General features: G+C 40.6%; 1 protein-coding gene across 1 annotated transcript in view; it reads left to right on the top strand.

Annotated features, from left to right (window-relative positions):
- PIP5K1B (phosphatidylinositol-4-phosphate 5-kinase type 1 beta) overlaps positions 1-16,412 on the top strand; it is a 280,318-nt gene that overhangs the window by 101,440 nt on the left and 162,466 nt on the right. The window contains exon 3 of the mRNA XM_084899520.1: positions 4,169-4,237. Within this exon, the coding sequence (XP_084755646.1) occupies positions 4,169-4,237 (69 nt within the window). The remainder of the gene's footprint in view (positions 1-4,168; positions 4,238-16,412) is intronic.

Genomic DNA, 16,412 nt, shown 5'->3' with positions numbered 1-16,412 from the left:
GTTGATCTCTTCCCACCCACCCCTGCCTTCCCTCTAAGATTCCACAGTCTATTCTGAAATTGCATTCTTTAAGGAAGTGTCCATTCTGTTGGCCCTATTAAAGAGTTGAAGTTTAGAGAAAAATCCTATCTTTCTTTCTTATCCTTACTTCAAACTAAATTGGAGACACAAATACAACCTAAAATAGAAATGAGCTGAAGATTTGTATAGGCAATTCACTCGAAAAATATAAAGAAATGAATGTGACCAAAAATGTTCATCCTTACAATTAATCATTCAAATGCAAAATAAGATGGATATTTTTGCCCAAAGTTAAATTGGCAAAATGTTTTGTTTGATTTAAAATGAAAATACCTGATGCTGGTAGAGATTTAAAGTAGATACGGTGTTTTACCCCGTAGTCATTGTTCTGGGAAGCTGTGGCAGCTCTAAGTACACATGATGTTGGTATGAAAACAGAGTACAGTTTAATTTTTCATAGAAAAATAGGATGCATCCCAAATGTCTATTCATAAATATTAAAATATGATAAAATTTTATAGCTTTGTTATTTAGACTTTTGAAATTATTTCTAAATAATATTTAGTGATACAATGGTTAAGTGAAAAGGGCAAATACAAAATTGTATATAATATATGATTCCAGTTTTGTTAAAAAACAAACAAACACACACACACACACACACACACACACATTTAGAAAAGATTAAATGGCGAAATAACCAAATATTAACAATTATTATTTCTGGGTAGTTGGATTAAAGGTGATAGTTTTATTTTCTTCTTTATATTTTTTTCAAACAAAGTACATGTTTTGCTTTTCTTACGATAAACACAATTTTGCCTTTAAAATTTTTAAGTGATTGAAAACAATGAATAATCATGTTTGATTAAAATAATCAAGGAGCCCTTTGCATATTTTTTAAAACTTAATAATCCCAAATTAATTTGCAGATAAGTTGAGAGTAGTTATGCCAGAAAAATGAAAATGTGGCATATTCAGTAACAGTTTACATTTTTAAAAAATAATTTAAATCCTACATGGAGATTATTTCTACTGACATAACTGTAGCCTAAAAAGTCCTTTTCGTTGATGGAGAACATTATAAGGGGTTAATATCGCCATTTATTCCAGTCTGGCTACCTAATGATGCCATCCCCTGGCACCTTTCAAGGTGCCCTGCACACAGTGTGACTGATGGTGTCTGACTCCTCAGTAATGTCATCACCTCCCCTCAGGGGGTCAGCTCTCCTCCCAAGTACAAAACACTCCGACCAAAGGAGTCAGGTGTGCCTACATTGAGCTGATGGCATCTTATCTTCCTTATCAATACATTTATTCACTTATTCTACAATTTATTAAGCGCCTACGAGGTGCCAGGTAAAGTTTTAAGTGTTTGAAGTACATTAGTGAACAAAACAGATTCAAATTCCTGTTTGGGAAGATTAAATTCTTCAGAAGGAGACAGACCAAAACAAAAAAAAACACCCCACTTATAATAAATAAGGAAACTGGATAGTATGTTAGACACAGAAAACTGAAAAGCGAAGGCGAGGTAAGGGGATCGGGAGTGCGAGGGCAGGGAGGAGCTGAACAGGTTGCAGTTTACAATGGGATGGTCAAGCTAAGCGGCAAACAGGAGTTGGCATTTAAGCGAAGACCTGAAGCAGAGGTTTATGCTTGACTGTTCAGGCAGAGGGAATAGCTAAGGTGGAAACCTTACTGCAGCAGCGTGCTGATGTGTTTGAGAAACAACAAATGTATCTGAAGCAGAGGGAGTGAGGGGGCGTAACTCCGAAGAGCTGAGGTCAGAGAAAGAATAGGAAGAGGTCTCTTCAAGATCATGAAAGGGTGAGTAGTAAACTCAGGCGTTTAGTTCCAATGCGGGGAAGCAGCTGGCCAATTCGTAGGTTTCGCACGTACTAAGTTTATTACAATATGTTTGTTAAAAGCCCAAGATTTACAATGTGCTTCTAAGGCTTATGAGAAAGAAGTTTTACCCCTTCTTGGTGCATAGAATGCTCTTCCTGCAATTTAAGATGAGGCCTTTTGTAGCTAGGTTCCCTGATTATGTAGTACCCTTGTTTACACATACGGAACTGGTTTTAAACATTCAAATGAATTAAAATTTAAATGAAGAAAAACTTTATCATTAAGAAGTGAGAGAAATAAATACATCTGATCTCTCCCCCCCAAAAAAAATTCATTTAAAAGCATTGGAAGAAACCGCCGAAACTAGTTTGACTCAGTGGATAGAGCCTGCAGACTGAAGGGTCCCGGGTTCGATTCCAGTCAAGGGCATGTACATTGGTTGCAGGAGGCAGCTGGTCGATGTCTCTCTCTCATCGATGTTTCTAGCTCTCTATCTCTCTCCTTTCCTCTCTGTAAAAAAAAAAAAAAAAAAAAAAAAAAAAAAAAAAAAAAAAAAAAAATTAAAAGCATTGGAAGAAACCAAAAAGATAGTCCGTAGTTTTGAGTGTGAAAAATGTTAAACTTCTCTGTCATAATTATAAAACAAATTTAAAGATAGCAATATGTAAAATATTCATAACGTGCTTGCAAACAGATTAATAATCTTAACACGTAAAAATCAAAAAGGAAATAAAAACCACCTAAAACACTAATACTTTTACTAGATAAATGGACAAAACAATAGAAAACTTTTGAGTTTTGGAAGAAATGCAAAGAGCTAAAAAAAAAAAGAAAAAGATATGCAAACAATGTTAACCTTCCTTAACAATTTTAAAGATGCTGATTAAAAATAGGAGATGCGCCGAAACCGGTTTGGCTCAGTGGTAGAGCATCGCTCTGCAGACTGAAAGGTCCCAGGTTCGATTCCGGTCAGGGGCATGTACATTGGTTTCGGTCACATCCCTGTTAGGGGGTGTGCAAGAGGCAGCTGGTTGATGTTTCTCTCTCAATGAAGTTTCTAGCTCTCTATCTCTCTCCCTTTCTCTCTGTAAAAAATCAATAAAAATATATATTTTTTTAAAAATAAGAGATGCTTTCTTAACCTGTCAAATTAGAAAGGTAATTAAAATTATAATGGTGATTACTAAACATGTAATGAAATCAGTGCCCACTCATTGCTACTAGCATAAATGGGTATATTCTTTTTAGAAATAAATTTAGCATTATGTAGTAAGAATTCTCAATGAAAAATATATATTTTTATTGATTTCAGAGAAGGAGAGAGAGAGAGAGAAAGAGAGAGAGAGAGAGAGAGAGAGAGAGAGAGAGAGAGAAACATTAATAGTAAGAGAGAACCATTCATCAGCCTCCTGCATGCCCCCCTACTGGGGATCTAGTCCACAACTCCTAGTTCATAGGTTGACTCTCAACCACTGAGCTACACCAACTGGGCAAGAACTTTCAGTTTTATTAGCACCACACTCTAACCAACTGAGCTAACCGGCCAGCCAAGAAATTTCAGTTTTATAATGGCCTAGTATTTCTAGAAATCTAGTCCAAGAAAACATTGAAGTTGAACAAAGACAGAAACATAAAATACTCATTTGTACAGGCAAAATCCTTGGACCACATCTGCTATCCTTTAATAGCACACAACTGTGTTTGCACAGTGATATTTTGCAGCTAGAAAAAAATGTATCCTTACAATGGGATTTTTATAATCAGATGGGAAAATGCTTATCACATAAATGTCCAGTGAAAAATGCTGGGTGAGATGATATTATAATATATTCAGTATGCAGATGAATGGAACAAGATGTGGCAGCAAATATGCCATAATGGTGGAGTTGCCCAGGGGCCGTAGAATTGAGTAATTGTGTGTTCTGGTTCTTGTTTTTTGGTACTTTCCAGATATTTGTACAGGAAGCACCCATAACCAGAAGGAAGAAAAAAATTAAAAGTCTTTGTAGAAAGAAACTTTATGGGTTGGACTTCCATAGCATCTTTCCTATGGAGTAAAGTATGCTACTAAAATGATTTAGAAGTAAAGACTTATTTTGGAAAGATTGGGGACCACTGATTTTTCTTTTTCTTTCTTTTTTTAGTATTCTGAGAAATCTCTTCCTTTCTTGGAGATAGCAGCAATAAACAACAAAGATGTCCTTAACCAAAATAGATGCTCTTGGTTAGCAGCGTTATTGGCATATTATATCTGGGAGGACATGTAAATTCAGATAGGGACTCTTTTCTCTTGCAGATGTCGTCAGCTGGGGACAGTGGAGATGCAGCACCTGGAAAACAAAACGAAGAAAAGACCTACAAAAAGGTGAGCGAGTGTTTGATTTTCTCGCCTCAGTTCAGAAAGAATGTTAGCATCATCGTTAGGGGTTCTTGTACATAAATTACTACCTCCGCTTCTCATTGCTGCTATAACCAAGGGCCATACGCTTGGTGGCTTAGACAGCACAAACGTGTTATCTTCCGGTTCTGTCCGAGTCTGACTGTAGGGCTGCTTTCCTTTCTGGGGGCTTTAGGGGCTGAACCCATGTTCTTGTCTTTTCCAGCTTTTCTGGGCGGCCTACATGCTCTGTGTCTTGACTCACTTCCAACTTTAAAGCCAGCGAAGGCTGGTCTTCACACTTTAAAGAACCCCTTTGATTACATGGAGCCCTCCTGGCTAATCTGGGATCATCCCTTTATTTTACTTTATTTATTTTTAAAAACATAATTTTATTGATTTTTTTACAGATAGGGAGAGGGATAGAGAGTTAGAAGCATGAATGAGAGAGAAACATCGATTAGCTGCCTCCTGCACACACACCCCACTGGGGATGTGCCCACAACCAAAGTAATTGTCCTTGACCAGAATCAAATCTGGGACCCCTCAGTCTGCAGGCTGATGCTGTATCCACTGAGCCAAACTGGTCAGGGCTCATCCCTTTTATTTTAAAGTTAGGTGATTATCGACCTTAATTCCCTCTGCAACCATAACTCCTTGTTGCCATATTACATAACATATTCAAAGTCCCAAGGGTTAGGATGTGAACATTTTTGTGGGTCATTTTTCTGCCCACCAGTGATGATGATAGAGGACACTGACAGAAGGCAGTCCTTTGAAGACCCTTCTTATTCCTAAGAAGAAGGACCTGGTGGGTGCACAGTGTTCTGTGTCCAGGTGAATCCTTTAGTTGACTCAATACTTTCCATCAAAATGGTAAACGTGTTTTACCTTTGTATTTTAAAAAAATATTTTTAAAGATGAAATTCTTGCCCATCTCCTTCCAAGCCTCTCAGATTTTGTGATTGCAGCTCACTCCACGAAATCTCCTTCTAGACTTCCCCGTGTACATTGCCTTACTGCTCTTTCACTTTGAGAACCCATGGCTCCTAGCCGCCAAGCTAATATCGAGAAGCATCACTGGATAGTGTACATTCCCAAGCACCACTACTCCTGGCTTTAAATTGACGATGCATTTTAACTTTTTAAAAGTCCTTGTCCTCCTTTCCCCTTGCGAGTAGGAAGCTTATGTATCAAAGGGTTATTATATCTTAACGTTTCCTCTTACATTTCCCTTTTTAACGGATAGCTAGCAAGAAGTTTTGTCCTGAAGTACACGAGCCATTTGATCTGTCCGTATGTTCAGGTCATGAAACGAACAGGAACCGGTCGTGTTTCCTGTTCCATTTTCATGTAGGAAAGCATGCCGTTTTTCCTGGTATATCTTGTCTTTGACTTTTCTGCTCAGTCAAACCTGGAAATATAAACAGGGAGGTTGCCATCCTAAGCGAAATTATGCTTGGGGAAGAGTAGGGTGAAGATCCAAGCACTCAGACGTCATAATGTGTGTTATAAAACGTGTGCATCTGGCCTAAGCCAACAATACACTGTTTATTATTAAACACCGCTAGAAAACCAAATCCTATCTCTTTTACTCAAGAGATTTTTTTTTTGATTTTTTTTTTCTTTACTTCTTGTAAATTCAGTCAAGCATGAGACCAACCTAGAGAAGGTCAAATGGCCAGCCTGTCATTGCTTCACATCTGTTTTGGACTTTCAGGAGCTCTTTAGTGATGCAGACATAATAGAATGTGGCCGTGCCATATTAGAGTTTTCTAAGCATATGCTGCCCAAGAATTTAGTAAAGCAAGTTTTTAATCATGCTAGAGGTATGATTCTATGATGAGTGTCTCTAAAAGATATTAGACTCGGCAATGTTGGGAAGGTTCTAAAACTAAAAATCAGATCCTAAGAGAGCAAATAATTCCAATAAGTAAGAGAAGATGTAGGAAATGTAAGAAGACAAAAAAAAAAAAAAGATTTTTTTTTTTTTTTTAATATGTGATGGTATGAGGATGCTTTTGATCGTTTCTAATTTTAAAAGAAATATAAACAATGGAGGAGAAGGTATGCAGTCTCTGTGTAAGAAAAGTACCAAAAAGACAGCACAGCACAGCTGGTGTGGCTCACTGGATCAGCATCGACCTATGAAACAGGAGGTCACAGTTCAATTCCTGGTCAAGGCACCTACCCAAGTTGTGGGCTTGATCTCCAGTAGGGGCATACAGAAGGCAGCCGATCAATGATTCTCTCTCATCTTGGATGTTTCTATCTCTCTCTCCCTCTCCCTTCCTCTTTAAAATCAATAAAAATATATATTTTTAAAAATACAGCACAGAGTCCTCAATAAACATGGTGCTGATATGCACAGCAAGAAAGGATCATGTAGAGAAGGTGTTGCTTTACTGGCTGGTAAAAGCCCAGCTGAATTATTCAGTTTAACAACTCTCCTCGGTTAAGCAAAAAGATCCTGCAACTGATGGTGTACATCTGAGGTTAGAAGAGGTGATAATAGCATTATAGCAAATAGGTTTGTCCCTAGGCCCAGGTGAGCCATTTCCTAGGTGAAACAACTTGAAGCTAGAATAGGGAAACCACTGAATGTGGGCTTTGGGAAACCAGAAGAAAGGAAAAATTGTCCAAAAACAGGAGATAAGCAAAAAGCAATCCTATTTTCCGAATGAGGAAAAGGTACATTCTGGAAACTAGATGTGAGATTGCTCATGAGCATAAATTGAGCATGAATTAGTAAACATATAGTTTATGGTACATTTAGAAAAGAAATATGTCTTCCACAAACCTGCAGAACTTCATAAAGATATAGTTTATGTCAAATGAACTACATTTGCTATTATGAACAACTCATTAAATTAATCACTGATAAGGAGAATGCTCAGGTTTTATGAATCTTGATTTAAAGGTGCCTGTAAGATTCTGATAGCATTCGTTCAGACAAGGTAGACAAATATGGGTTAGGTATTATGATTAGTGTGCTATACCTGATTGGACTAATGTTCCCAAAGAATGGTTGCTTTGCTCCCTATTTTTTAAAGTATTTTTTTTATTGATTTCAAAGAGGAAGGGAGAAAGGATGGGGGGAAGAGAGAGAGAAAGAAACATAAATGATGAGAATCATTGATCAGCTGCTTCCTTCACGCCCCCTACTGGGGATCGAGCCTGCACCCTGGGCATGTGCCCTTGACCAGAATCGAACTCCGGGCCTTTCAGTCCCCAGGCCGATGCTCTATCCATTGAGCTAAACCAGCTAGGGCAATTTGCTCCCTATTGACTTACCCGCTACCAGCGGGATGCACCCATGACTATAATAAAAGCATAAAAGCTATGACAAAAAACTGGGAATGAGAACTAACAGACTAGATGAGTGTCATCAAGTCCACCAACCATTTTATTAACTGCTGTCCCTTTTACAAATGCCTTAAAGTTAAAAATTTCCTCCCAGTCCTGACTATGGGATTTGCACCTTTTCAATAAGAAGCTTTGATGACTCAATTAGGTTTTTGCCCGTGACTGAATCTTATCTATAGGCCCCAGGTTAAGAACTGCCCCCTCCTGACCCCATCGACTATGCTCGGCACTGAGAAGGTTGTCAAAGGAGTTTGTTAGGAACTTACAATCGATGGAGAAGGGAAGACATGAAAACAATTTTAGAACACAGGAGTCTATGACAAAAAGTCCGAAAGAGGAGAGATCGGTGTGGGTGAGAGTTAACCAGCAGTCTTGGGCTTTCTGTATCAGTCCCCAGATTTCCTGGGCCGCTGCCAGCAGTACTCAGCATCATGAGTGCTGTGGTTTCCACGTGTTTCTAGGGAACTCAGTGTTCCTGGAACAATGTCATGCACTCTGAGTCTCAAATGTTTGCATGTGATCACCGAGGCCGGCTGCTGCTTGTTCTTCCGGGGGTCCACTGTTCTCACCCGTTATCAGGAAGAATAGCTGAAGTGAGGAGGTGCAGTGAATGTCTCCAGGTACTGGCTAACATGATAATTCTTATTTTGGCCGCTTAAAACAAACATGGGGTCCATTAAGACAGACATTAAGGGCTGCCCAGCGGTGTTTACAGAGGGTGGTTATTTCCATTCTCAGTTCTCTCATGGAGTGTCTTTCCTAAGAGTTGTAAACGCAGAAGCCTACAGGGGCCAGGCAGGTAGTTAAAGAGTGAGATAACCAGGAGGAAAGTGGTAAACACAGGAAAATATACGCCTATAGAGGGGGTAGGGGGGCACTCAGCTCCAGCTAATAAAGCTACACGTGAGTGTTCACTCAGGATGGTCAGATTTTTCAGGAAGCCAAAAATGTGGATTCTGATAGGAAATCTTCCCATTTTTAAAGGTTGGAAAGTGATTCAAAAATGTACTCTGGCCCTCAGGCAGGGGCCAGTTTCCAATCTGCCCACTACTTTGGTAGAGACATGAGATAGAAAAGGGAAATGAAAAAGAAATGCATAAGCCCAGCCTGGTGGGGCTTAGTTGGTTGAAAGTCCTCCCATGCACTCAGAGGTCCCGGATTCAATTCCCAGATTCTCAGTCAGGACACATGCCTTGTTTGTGGGCTTGATCCCCAGTAGGGGGCATGCAGGAGGCAACAGATCAATGTTTCGCTCTTTCCCTCTCCCTCTTCATCTCTCTCTAAAATAAATAAAAAGATAATCTTGGAAGGGAGGAAGGAAGGAAGGAAGGAAGGAACGAACGAACGAAGGAAGGAACGAAGGAAGGAAAGGAAAGGAAAAGAAATGCATGTAAGATCTGGTCCCTGCTTCCTATGACCATACAATTTACTTAAGAGAAAAAATATGGGGCCTTGTGAAAAAAATCAAATAATGACTCAAATTGGTTTTAAGTGCCAAGACAAGTGGCATTTCACTTGATCCTAAGTTCTGATGAACCTAGAACTCATGACAGTCTTCTGGGGGAAATTCTTCTGCGTGGACTTGTTAGCAGAGCATTTTGCTGGAATAAAAAATTCATAGCTTTTTTTGTTTGTTTGTTTGTTTTTTGCTTTTTGTCATGGCAGAGAACTCTCATTTCTTAAGTGACTGCATTGAATTATCCACCTTGATGTCTCCAAAACACTCCCTCTGGGAGAGAGAACTCTACAGCCCACACTTGCTCACAGCTTCCTCCAGGGGCAACAACAGGCATCACTTGTTGCGTTTGGCGTTAAGGGAAGGCTGGCAGGCGGGGGGGTTCTGTTTCTGCAACAGGATAAGCCCTCTGAAAGGGAGTGCCTGCTCTCAGGACACACCATTGCTTTTGCTTTTATTTTTTTTAAAATATATTTTATTGATTTTTTTTACAGAGAGGAAGGGAGAGAGATAGAGAGCTAGAAATGTCGGTGAGAGAGAAACATCGACCAGCTGCCTCTTGCACACCCCCTATTGGGGATGTGCCCGCAACCAATGTACGTGCCCTTGACTGGAATCGAACCTGGGACCTTTCAGTCCGCAGACCGATGCTCTACCACTGAGCCAAACCGGTTTCGGCTGCTTTTGCTTTTAAATGAAAAGGCTCGCTATACCCAGGCAATCTGCAGGTCTCCCCGCGTAACTTGGCCGATGTGGTTCTGCTCTGGCCAGCAGGCTCCCTGTCCCCAGGCTCACGGCTTGTCCATTTTTATCCCTGTCACTCCTCCTCCACTTCCCTTGTCTGGATACTTAACAGAGATTTTTTATTTTATTTATTTATTTATTTATTTGTTGGTTGGTTTGTTAAATATATTTTATTGATTTTTTTTTTTTTACAGAGAGGAAGGGAGAGGGATAGAGAGCTAGAAACATCGATGAGAGAGAAACATCGACCAGCTGCCTCCTGTACACCCCCTACCGGGGATGTGCCGGCAACCAAGGTACATGCCGTTGACCGGAATCGAACCTGGGACCCCTTTGTTCGCAGACAGATGCTCTACCACTGAGCCAAACTGGTTTTGGCAACAGAGATTTTTTAAAGTGGCTTTTAAGAATTTGCTCGACAACACAGAAATTTAAAATGATGGACTTCTTTAGTCTGAATTCTGGAAAAGACCAGCAATGTAAGTTAGGTTCTAGTCTTATATCTACTATCAGGTTACCCCAGATTTTCGGCCAGTTCTGTTCAGTGTGTGGATCCTGGGTGGGTCTGCGACTTTTACTTTACCATGAAAGGGAGATGAGACATCCCGCCGGAGACATTCAGCACAACATTAAGGAGGCAAGAGAAGGAAGGCGGTGACGGTCTCTACAGACTACAAATTAAGATTCTTAAAACAAAATTCTCAATCCTGCTATGTCTCTTTTGTCCAACTTCTGATACACATGCACACCCAGACACACACATTAGGTTCAAATATAAGGAAAAACAATTTTAAAGGTTTTTACATTGGTTTTTAGAGAGAGGGGAAGGGAGTGGGAGAAAAACACCCATGTGAAAGAAAGCAATCAGCTGCCTCCTGCACACCCCCACCAGGGATCAAGCTCAAAACCCGGGCATGTGCCCTGACTGGAAATCAAACCGGCAACCTTTTCGGTGCGTGGAACAATGCCCAGCAGCTGAGCCACATCGGTCTGTACATATGATGAAAATGTTTAACTTTTCATAGGCTTCCCCCTCCCCCTCAAGCAGAGAGATGAGCTCTTTTTACTTTTATGCCCAATATTCTCCTTATCCAAGTGCTCTACTTTGCATTATGGTTCAGGGAGCATTTGGTTACTGAGCAGGAGATTGAAATACGGGTTGTCTGGATGACATTCTAATTCTTCCAAGTGAATTTTTCATGTTGTGGCTTTGGCATTTTTTTAAAGGTGTGGTCAATGCTTGGGATATAGGACATACTTTTTATTGCATGTCCCTGCATTCATTCATTTATCCGGTTGACAAATATTTATTTCGCTTGGCACTGTGCTGGGCTTTGAGGGTAGGATAGAGGCCAAGACATAGTTCCTGCCCTAATAATACTTTCATTGTCATGGTAGAGACAGATCAGAAAAAGTAAACAAAGTAAAATAATTATTAACTTTAAGTTAATAAACTACAAAAGGATAGGTGAGCTGCCTTTTTAGATAAGGTATTCGGGAGGGCACTCTAAGGAGGTGACACAGTGGCTGGCATTGCAAGAATGAGAAGGAAGGCAGAGAGTGAAAGGAAGAGCATTTTTGGGCAGAGAGAAGAGCAGGCCTGGAGGCAGGAAGGAAGGAGGTTGGTGGATTCAAGGAAGCTGGGCAAGATGAGATAAAGGAGAGCAGTAGTCTCATCTGGGGCTGCTTTTGTTCCCCGTAGACAGTGCAGTCACAGTGGGGGTGGGAGTGGGCATGCAGTGCTGTTGGCATCTAGGATGAGTCCAGGGATGCTGTTACCCATCCTACAATGTACAGGACAGCCCCCCACAACAAAGGGCCATCTGGTCCCAAATGCCAATAGTGTTTAATTTGAAGAACCTTGGGTTAGAGAAATAGGCAATAGCCTAAGCTAAGGTGGTAGACTAGGAAGAGGAAGCATGAAGGGAACAAGTTAGAGGTCCATTTCAGAGTTAACAACCATGGTCTGGCTCATGGTTGCATGTCGGGGTGAGGGCTTGGATGGATGGCCCCAGGATTCCAACTTGAGTACCTGGGTTGTGTGCCCATTTATGGAGATGAAGAGGAATGGTGAGAGGAAATCTCCCAATTTGGACCTATTGATTTGGGGATGTCAGTGAGCCGCTGGTGGAGGAGAATCAAGTGGGTGGTGAAAGTGTGGATCTGGAACTCGGGGGAGAGGTTCAGGGTTCAGATTCAATCTTTTGAACTGAAGATCCACAGGAATTTGTGAGATGGATGGAGAAGGGAGGCTGAGGAGACTGGGGAACATCCACGTATTATTACTACCTCCTGAGACCCTTCTCTAAAGAGTAATATTCCTAAAATTCTCATATAAACTTCCATTGGCCTCCATCACCTACAGAGAAAATATAGACTCCAAAGCACAGCATATGAGCCCTTTACAGTCCATTCCCATGGGTGTGTCTTGACCCATCTCCTGCCATTCTCTTCGGCACACGTCTAACTCCAGCCACACGGACTGTGTCCATCCCTGCTCCTTTCTGCCCATGCCAATCATATGTGTCATATATATAAATAACTGTCATATCTATTCTTCACCTTCCCGGGTAGTGATTGTTAGTCACTCCTTCCCAGGCCTCCCTCACCCTGTATCCACCTCTCTTGTATCTTAGACGACTTGGTTCTGTAATAATTGTTTGCAATAATGTCCTGCCACCTACACCCAGGGCAGCTGGAGGGCAGGTGCCGTGCTCACTCATCTTGACATCTGTAGGGTCCCACACAGGGTCTGTCACATAGCATTCAAGAGATGTATCACTTTTTTCATCTTCATTCTGAAATTATTATAGACTTTATAGATAGATATGTTCTCAAGCCTACCATCCTGGATCTCCAATTAGAGGTGAGATGTGTTGCAGGAATAAAGGAGGCAGGAAAGGTGTAGAATTTGTGCTTTGAGTGTTTGCTTTGCAGGAAGAACACTTTGAAAGAGCTCAGTTCAGCTCCTTTGGCTTCAAAGATTACAGTGATTATCTGCATCATAGATCACTCCATGGCTCTTTGAAAGTTGCCTATTAATGATATGGCATCCTTAAGTCCCTTGTGATCAGCCAGTCATGGAAGGCCTTCAACAATGAATCTAAGAAGGCAGTCTTTTCTGTTGCTGAAAAGTTCTTTTCTTTCCAGATGTTGGCCCAATGAAAGGCTGCCAGTAATTGTCGCGGGGGGGGGGGGGGCGGTCGGTCAGGATTTGGGGTTGATTGGCAGCCCTTTTCTCTAGTAAACATAGTAAACATTTTTTTCTTTGTAACATGAAAGAAACCGGATCTATGATTTTTCAGGTTTGCTATTTTAAAGGGAGTGAGAGGGAATAATAACCTAGCAGTTTTAAAAGCAGCCACATCGTTCACAAAGCCATGGAGGATTACAGAAATGGAAGCTGGGCTCAGAACCCAAAGGCTGGCAGGGGTGCTCACTCGCTGTTGCCTGAGAAGGGCGTCCAATCAGTTCAGTCATTGATGAGTTCTGCCTCATGCAAGACACTTACTATCTGCACACAATACCACATATGGTTTGAGTATTCATTCTGAGGATATGTGAGAAGGTACTTCTGGAAGACAGTAGTTGGCTGTATAAATATTCAATTGTTACTATTATTGCTGGATCCCTACTTACCCCTATTGGAACTTCAGCTTCCTGAGAGCAAGGCTCTATAGACGGGGTAAACTCAATATTGAATGAAGGAACGGGTACCCCCTTCTCCATACTGGGGCATTGTTCAAATGTGGAATTCCAAATGCCTTGGGATCCTGTTCTCCCTAATGTTAAGTGTTAAGGTAAAAGGTAGTTTTCAGAAAGCAGTGGGATTCTGTGGCAAAAGGAAATCTAACTTTTGTCTGTGAAAGACACCTTAAACACACACACACACACACACACACACACACATACACACACACCCTATGTCCAGAAGGGAAAACTTTGCTTTCTATCATATCCTATATAATAAAAGGCTAACATGCAAATTGCCCAAATAGTGGAACGACTGGTTGCTATGACATGCACTGATCACCAGGGGGAAGACGCTTAGTGCAGGCGCTGCCCCCTGATGGTCAGTGTGCTCCCACAGCGGGAGCGCCTCTCAGCTAGAAGCCGGGCTCATGGCTGGCAAGTGCAGCTGCATTGGCGGAAGCCTCGCCTGCCTCCATGGAAGTGCTAAGGATGTCCGACTGCCAGCTTAGGGATGCTCGTAGGGAGCAGGCCTAAGCTGTCAGTCGGACTTCCCCCAAGGGCTCCCAGACTTTGAGAGGGCACAGGCCGGGCTGAGGGACTCCCTTTGAGTGCATGAATTTCATGAGCCAGGCCTCTAGTTTGAAATAAATGCAAAGTTTTCTGTTGTAGCTCTCTCTCCTCTGTGTCTGGTTTAATTTGAGACACTGTGTTGGGCTTCAGGAGCCCTTCCTTCTCATCTGCTTCTGCCCTTGCACTGCTCGGCTGCTCTCCCTGGGCCAGTGGGATTCTCCCGGGAAAAAGCAGTGTCATCTTCCTAAGGATGCAGAGTGCGATAGGATAGGGTGAGGGTGTGTCACTGAAGACAGGAGGATGGGGACTTGGGGGTGAGCAGGAAGTGTCCAGCTTTGTGTCACATGTGTTTCAAAGAAAATCATGGAAAAAACTAATCACAGACAATACAGATTCTGCTTGGGAAAATGAATTCCTGTTTTTCACAAAAGTACTTAATGTAAAATATGCTCTAAGTTTTCATTTCCTTTCAGAATTCGGGGTATGCTAACTTGAGCTGCCTTGGTTATCTTCAACTTTTTATTCATTCATTTATTTTTAAGCTTTTTGTCGTTGTTGTTTAGCCTATAGGATACTTTCATATTGCTAATTTTTAAGTTAGTCTTTTTTTGGGGGGGGTTATGGTGGTCCTAAATTGTTTCATATGAGATTACAGATGGGTGGGAAGAAACTACCCAGGGCGATTGATTGATCTAGCCAAGGAAAGGGTGCGTTTACTCAGAAGCCACACACCCACACAGAGCAGAAGCCGATGTGGTCATTTCAGTGGGGTATTCAATGGCCCTCAAAATCCCTTTGAAGGTACACATAGTGGCAGGGCACAAGGCAGAGTCTGGCCAATTCTGGACAATCCTTTTACTTTCAGGCCCCCTTCCAGAGAAGGAAGAATTTAAACTAACAATCTACACTTGAATAGGAAACAACACAGCCATCCACACCTTCCTGCTTCGGTGTATAAAATCTTCCAAACTCACCCTCAGCAATCCCCCCCCTCTCTCCTCACCCCACCCCCATCCCCACCAGCATCATTGTTCTCTGCTTTCCAAGGTCCCAGAATGCTATGCATTCTTGCTCAGTATAATCCTGGGCACGTTCTTGTGTTAGCAGGGAATCAACAGTGAATGAAAAGGACTTGGCCTATGACCTCATGGAACCAAGTTAAAAGGTCTACACGTTACTGAATTCCTTTTAGAGGTTATTTCACTCGTCTCCCTCCAGCTGATTTAGGGGAGCGCCTGTTTTCCCAGGTCCTCCCTAACACTGAGCACTGTTCTTTTTTAAAGATCTTCACCAGCTGGGTAGGTGAAATACCTTAATTTTCATCTTAATTTGCGTTCATTTTTATTCCCAGTAAGGTGGACCATTTTTTCAGGCGATCTTATTCATTTGTGTGTGTGTGTGTGTGTGTGTATATATATATATTATATATATATATATATATATATATATATATATATATATATATATATATAATATATATTTTTTTTTTATTTTTTTTTTTTACAATTATCTATGTACAATAAATACCCTTTGCTGTTCTATTTGTAAGAGCTACTTATATAATTAAGGGCAATGCATTTTTGTTGCAAATATTTTACTGGTTTGCAATGTCTTTTAATTTTGCTTACCTGTTGTTGTTGCGTTTGGACCCAAGCATTTATAAAGCCAAATTTGTTAATATTTCCCTTAAAACTCCTGTCTTTGCTCTCATTTTTAAATGTTATGCTAGTAATGCATTGTTTTAATTATAACATTGTAATATGAGACTTCCCATGGTATTCTTAATTTTCAAAAATTTTCCTGGGGTTGTTTTTACATTTAATATTCTAATTGAACTTTAGAAGTATAAGGTCACTTCCTCTAAAAAGATTCCTGTTGAAATTATATTAAATTTATTAATAGCATAGAGAGAATTAACATCTTTAACTATTGAGTCTTCCGTTCCAAAAATGAAATGTCTATATATTTAAGCTTTTATGGTCCTCGGTGAGTTTTTATTGTCTTCAGAGATTTTGTATCTATTTTGAGTTAAATATATCCCAGAGTAACTTAAGTGAGGGTTGTTATTGCTTTGGAATTTTTTTCCTACTATGAATTGGATTCTTTTTATTTCCCATTATATTTTTTTAGCTGGGAGTGTATAAGATCTTGATCCATGTGAGTTTATTTTGTAAACTACAACTTGATGTTTTTAAACTATTCCACTCGGTCCATGATTGATGCTTTAATATTGTAGGTAGCAATTATATAATCTATAAATTATATTTTTTCATCTTCTAACCAGTATTTTGTACTTGGTTTTCTTGTCTTATTTTATTAGCTTGATCTTCCAGA

This window comes from Pipistrellus hanaki (assembly GCF_964339955.1).
Source record: "Pipistrellus hanaki genome assembly, chromosome: 11".
NCBI classification, from domain to species: Eukaryota; Metazoa; Chordata; class Mammalia; order Chiroptera; family Vespertilionidae; genus Pipistrellus; species Pipistrellus hanaki.
The sequence above is the reverse complement of the archived record's forward strand: the minus strand, read 5'-3'. Positions and strand labels throughout refer to the sequence as shown.